Source organism: Poecilia latipinna, unplaced genomic scaffold (assembly GCF_001443285.1).
Source record: "Poecilia latipinna isolate Pla-1442-1.1 unplaced genomic scaffold, P_latipinna-1.0 Scaffold391, whole genome shotgun sequence".
Lineage (NCBI taxonomy): Eukaryota > Metazoa > Chordata > Actinopteri > Cyprinodontiformes > Poeciliidae > Poecilia > Poecilia latipinna.
The window spans coordinates 25,450-31,449 of record NW_015113007.1 but is presented as its reverse complement, the minus strand read 5'-3'; the positions used below and the strand labels follow the sequence as shown (position 1 = coordinate 31,449).

At 38.9% G+C, this 6,000-nt stretch overlaps 1 protein-coding gene across 5 annotated transcripts in view; it reads left to right on the top strand.

The window, feature by feature from the left end:
* LOC106950303 (sodium leak channel non-selective protein-like) overlaps nucleotides 1–6,000 on the top strand; it is a 41,576-nt gene that overhangs the window by 18,221 nt on the left and 17,355 nt on the right. For all 5 annotated transcript variants that reach the window (XM_015037068.1, XM_015037066.1, XM_015037064.1 and 2 more), the window contains one exon: nucleotides 4,490–4,576. In XM_015037068.1, the coding sequence (XP_014892554.1) occupies nucleotides 4,490–4,576 (87 nt within the window). The remainder of the gene's footprint in view (nucleotides 1–4,489; nucleotides 4,577–6,000) is intronic.

Below are 6,000 nucleotides of genomic sequence, written 5' to 3'. Positions count from 1 at the left end.
ACAATTTGTATCACAATTGATCCACCAAAGTAAAGAAGCAGGCAAACTGCAGTAGGGATAAGGAAAACGAATAAAAAATGTTATAACAATAAAAAGTAAACGTCAAAAGTATTTAAAAAGATTGCAGTAATTTTAAGCAGCATATCAGTACATGATGTTGGAACCATGCTACTACAACAGTAATTACTGAGGGGCTTCTCTTATGCAATTTCAGACTTCCTGTAGTGATTTCCAGTATTTGGACACTTTTCTCTAAATAATCGTCTTACTTGTGATGGGTTAATTGCAATATTGGTATGCAGCTTTTAAAACAAAATTCTGAAGGCAGCATTTGTCATGACACTTCAACTAAAAGTGATTGTTCTGTTTCATTTTTCACAACATGATGCCATTTTTCTCCGAAAATATGACTTCAACCTAATGCTACATGATGTGGTGGGAAGAGGAGTTATAACAGTCAGATTGCAACTTGGGTTTAATGTCGTCTTCCTCATTTAGCTTAAATACAGAAGAAAAAATAATAATAATGCAGTTTCAGCTAGTTATAAGTAAGAAAAAGTAGTTTCTTACTTGAGAAAAGTTATGGTCAGTCATCTTAAGGTCTTGCTCCCTGCTTCTGCCATCTTTAGTAGCTGTTACTACGAAAGCTTTAGTGTGTCTCCAAAAAGCAGCCAAATAACCATTTTACATGGCTGAGTGCTTCAAAATGGTGCCATTGTGGACATGAAATTATGCATCTGCAGTTGTGTTTTCCTGTCCTAGTGGATATGACTCAGAAGAAGACTCTTTCTGTTCCCCAATTGTGCATTTTAAAATTGCATTTCCGCTTTGAAAACTGATCGAAAGGCTGAGTGTGATTTATTTATTTTGCATACTTCAAAGATTTTCAGGCCTTGCGGCTCTGAAATGTGGTGATTGATTCCTAGAGGAAAATTTAGTCTCAGAAAGTATTTTTGATCAGTGAGAACATAAAATATTGATGTCATGAGCAGTTTTTAGTGACACGCCTTGGGAAATCGCGAAATCATTTTTTATTAGTTTAGTAATTCATGAACATGCTTGTGCTGCTGGGAAAATGGCAAAGACCTTAAAAGAAATTGCCATTTTTGTCACCATGCAATTTAATTGTAATCTCATTGCCATACCTAATCTCTGTCTTAGAGGGAGGAGAGCTAATTAGCCGTGCCACAACACTTTAGTGTCAGTCACAGAAGGTGAAGTAAAATAAGCCTTTCTTCAGCCTCCCGAGAACTGTTGAAAGGGTGGCAAAAATCTGTGCCACACTTTCCATTACTGGACTTTGCCATATTCCATCCAGATTTATTGTTCTTAATAGAGATTAGGCTTCAAAGATTAAATAAAACCGAGAAACTTTAAGGGGAAAGATTTTCCTTCTTTATCCACAACATTGCATTATCTAGCAAGTTTTAACTTGCAGATTGCACATGAAATAAAAGTGAACTGAAGACAAATCTGGCTTCTATCGTCTCTGTATGTCTGACGCTCTGCAAGACGACAGTGTCTGTGCCGGATTAGGTGATAATAAAAGCAAGATGATAATCGCGTTGGATTGCAAAGCACAGCGTTGGCAGGATGAGAGAATGTTGATGTTCAGGTAGGAGACAAAAGCCGAAACAGTGTGGGAGGCAGGGAGGCAATCAAAGAGTGGAACAGTAAATGGTTGAAGGATTTATGTGGGTCTTACGCAGTGAGAGATTAGACGCACCTTAAATTAGCCGTGCGAAGCAACAGGAAGTTTAAATCTGGAAAAAAAAAAAGATGCACCCAGTGGAGCTTATGCAGTCCTCAGGGTTGTCATCTGCTATTATCTAGCCAGCCTTACTCTATTTGCACATCGTCACCATCATTTGCATAGACTCGCCGAGTTGTTTGTTTTGACCCCTTTCAAACAAAAATATATCTTTGCTTCATCAACTTCACTGTAAATGAAAAAGGAAGGTATAGAAATAGTATGTTCTTACGGTGGATGAGATCCTGCAAAAACGACATCAAATCTACAATTCTTTATACGGTTTGCTCTGTGGTAGAAACCCCCACCACCCCCCGTTACCATGGCAGTGACCGATGTGATTTAAAATGTTTTCATAACTGCAAACAAAGCATTCCTGTTTTAAACGAATGACTCATAATTAATGGTCTGACTGAGTATGCAGGCCTTCTAATATTAGCATTCATATTTAGGTGAAGGTCTGTCATAATTAACCAGAATATTATTGAAAAGTGAATTTATTTTAGAAAATAAGAAAAATTAACTCACCAGCCACTTTGCTTATGCACATATGTTTCCAAGGTGTATGTAAAAGTGGTCTCGCATATCTTTGCCCTCGAAAATGCTTAAATTCTTTCTGGCATAGAAATACATGTGCAATGGTTCAGAGATTTTGGTCAGTAATTACAAAGCAGCATCATAGAGGATGATTACGCTGTAATCATAAAGGGATGGACTAAGGTTGCACTATGGAAGGTTGTGATTTTTTTTAAACGAGTCCCAGCACCAACATGCGTCAAACTCTACTTGAGAGCCAGCATCCTGCGATTTCTAAATGTCGAGAAGGTAATTCATCCAATTGATTCAGGTTTTCTAGTTCACTGTGAAAGGATGCAGGTCACCGGCTCTCAGAAACTAGAGTTTGGCATCCCTTTGCCAATACACCACGACCAGCAGCCTAAACAATGACAGAACATGTCCATGACATTACCCAGCCTGTTTGTCTCCAACAACTATGCCACATTAAAAGCCACTCTAATCCCCATTCTAATGCTGCGCTTGATCGACAACAAGTTGTCCTTACCCTGTCTAGACTTCAAAGTGCAGTAAACAGTTGCCATGTGATTAGCTGATTTTCTGGATGAGTTAACAAGCAGCTGAACAGATATACAAAATAAAGTTTCCAGCGAGTGTATTTCAAGCATTTATGTCTGCTTGTTTTGACGATTATGGCTGAGAAAAACCAAATGTTCAGTTTCTTAGAAAATGCTATTATTGTGGTAGGCATTGTGAAGTGCCCTTCCGAAAGCAGTTCTTTTCCCAGGACTTAGCCATTCTGAAAGTTTAACTGTATTCATCTTTGCTCAGTCACAGACTTCAATTTTTTCTTTAATTTTGGTTGGAAGCTTCTTTTTTCTGGCTTTTCAAAGCATCCAGTCTGTTTAAGAAAAAGCAAAGCAAAACTATATTTTCATGCTGGTGAGTACAGCAACTTATTGACTCCAAAGAAATCCAATCTTTTTATTTCATGATCGCAGAAATACAGCCTGCAATGCCGGGCTCACAATGACAAACCAAAACCACAAACACATTTTCATACATCGTTTAGCTTATTTGGCCTTCAACTACATTGCTTCTCAGACAGGTTCACATTCTTTTGTCTAAGAGAAATTAAGTTTAGGTTAAATTGTCTTAAGCCTAAATGTCATTTTGTCCCTTTTCTGTACTGTTTGGCTTGCTATGAGCCCAATTTTTTTCCAGGAGGGAAACGGATGGAGCTGTCTTCCACTTGACACTTCACACTGATCTAGCATCATCAATTCATGTCTATTTCATATCCCCTGTGACAACCAACAGTTGAAAAATAATTTTCTCATATTGTAGTGTAAGGAAGTGTAGTTTTGGTACACCAATCTTAAAGATAAAATACTAAAATAAGATTAGCAGAGGAGTGCACTACAAAAGATAATTTTCTTCAAACTGCTATAAATGGTGTCTTTTAATTTATGTTCAACTCAAATTTCTCTTATAATTTTATGAAGACTGTTTAACATTAGAAATTAACCACAACACATTTTGACGTCGACAATTTTAACATCACCGCCTGCTGGACCGACCCACTTTATCTTCCCGGATCGTTTAGTCCAGAGAGGATTTACAGTTGGGATTTTTTTGCACATATAGAGGATTAAATTACTTACAACAAAATGTTACATTGATGATTTAGGTATGTGGACTCAATACGGACACATGTATTGATATACACATTCATGATCTTTGTTTTTTATTATTTTTTTGTGGACAGTTTTCTTTCTGCCTCTTTTTTGTGAGCGTTTTTACTGCAGATAGTTGCTGTGCTAAACGTGCTTCACAGTATACATGATTAACCTTTATTATCATCATATTTACCCCTTTCCTTCCTCCTTTTTTTGAAAGTAAAGGAAAAGGTTTTAATGTGTGAACTAGCTGTCCTGTGTAATTGAATGTCTCAGGGTTATTTTTAGTTTTTTTTTTTTTTTTTTCCACTTTTAGACCCCACGGCGACCTCACCGCATTTAGAAGCTAGCATCCTGTTTTGGGTGGGTTCGAATCTATGTGCACAATGCCTTGAGCTTTATTTTTGTAGCCACAGATGTTTCATGATGATGTAGCCACGGGGTTTCTGTGTGTGTGTGTCACGTCTACTGCTTCAAATGATGCGTCTGGTTCTGTGTGTTTGTGAGCATTTTCTACCACTTATTTGCTGCCCTTATGCCACAGATGTTCCATGAAGACGCTGCCGGAGGATGGCAGCTTGTTGCTGTGGATGTCAACAAACCACACGGTAGAGCGCCTGCTTGCCTTCAGGTGAGTACACCGCATAATGAATAGGCTGCTGGTGGGAAGTACTGCTCTCAGTGTCCCGTAGGCAATTGCATATTCTACTTGTGTGGCCAAAGAAACACTCGGCGAGCGTCATCATCCATTTGGAACTTGCGGCAGAGTCATCCGCGCCTTATTGTTTTCACATGCGTCACCGTATTCAGCTGTTGCATCCAAGACTCGGTGACTCGATTACGAATGAGGAGAAGTTAATGTTTGATGCGCAGAGTTGCGCTAATGACTTATATTTTGACGGGCGCCGGGTGTTGCCCGGGCTGTGCGAGCCGAACGATTGAGCTGTAAAGATGAGCTGAAAGTAGCGGGTGTTGTTTAAAGCTGGGATGCTGTTGATAGGGGTTTGGTTTGGGAGTAAAAGGCATGGCCCTCGCTGTGAGGGACTGCCAGTACAGTCTACGGCAACAGGAGGGAGGACAGCTGTCAACACGCCTTCCTGGAGTAAATACTTCTCCAGACACACAAACGCACACAGGAAGCAAAGCAACAAAGAAGTACAGAGAAATTGGATAGAGAATGAGAGAGAAAATAGGAGTATTGAGAAATGGAGCTTCTCTATTAAAGAAGTATTCTCCCCAGAGCCCTATCTTCAGTAGGAGGGAACATTTAGATGGAGGGATAACCAGAGGGGTAAACACAACTGACTTCCCTTTGAGCCATGTGCAACGTTATATGCAGCACTCAACAACTTCTTTGTTTCTCTCCTGCAATCATACTAATAAGCTCTTACTGTTACTTTGTTCCAAAAAGACCTTTCTGCCAGAAGGAGCATCACAAATCCAGAAAAGACTAGAATTAGATCAAGTTCAGAGTCAGACAGTTTTTGGTGCCGTGTTATACGCGCGGTGCAAATGATTTACACCTACTGTATCTAGAATCCCTCTGATTAGTATTGAAATCAATATTTCAATATTTTTCAATATTTTTTCAAATAGCTTTTCAGAGGATGTCAGTCAGACTTTGTAGTCTGGTTTAGATCAAAGCACATTCGCATGTTAGAATGGCTCAGCCCAGACCTGAATCCAATTGAGAATCTGTTGCAAGACCTGAGAATTGATGTGCACTTTTGCTCTTACTCCAGTCTGACTGAACTTGAGTTAGATGGCAGATCACAAAACATTCAAGTCAATTCATAACAGTTCAAAGATAATATAAAAAGACAGAATGGGGAAATATGGATGCTTTTACAAGCCACTGCATGTGGTAATAATGAATTGCTTATGTATTCATGTTTTCATGATTAAACTAGAGGAATATTAGGAAGTGTTTGTTCGGGAGGAAAATAAATAAATAACATGCCACTGTCAGGATGAGCTAAAGATCTGGGTGACAACACTTTTCAAGCCAGGTAAAAAATTGGGATTTACCTTTACGTTTTATGATGGTCAGACATT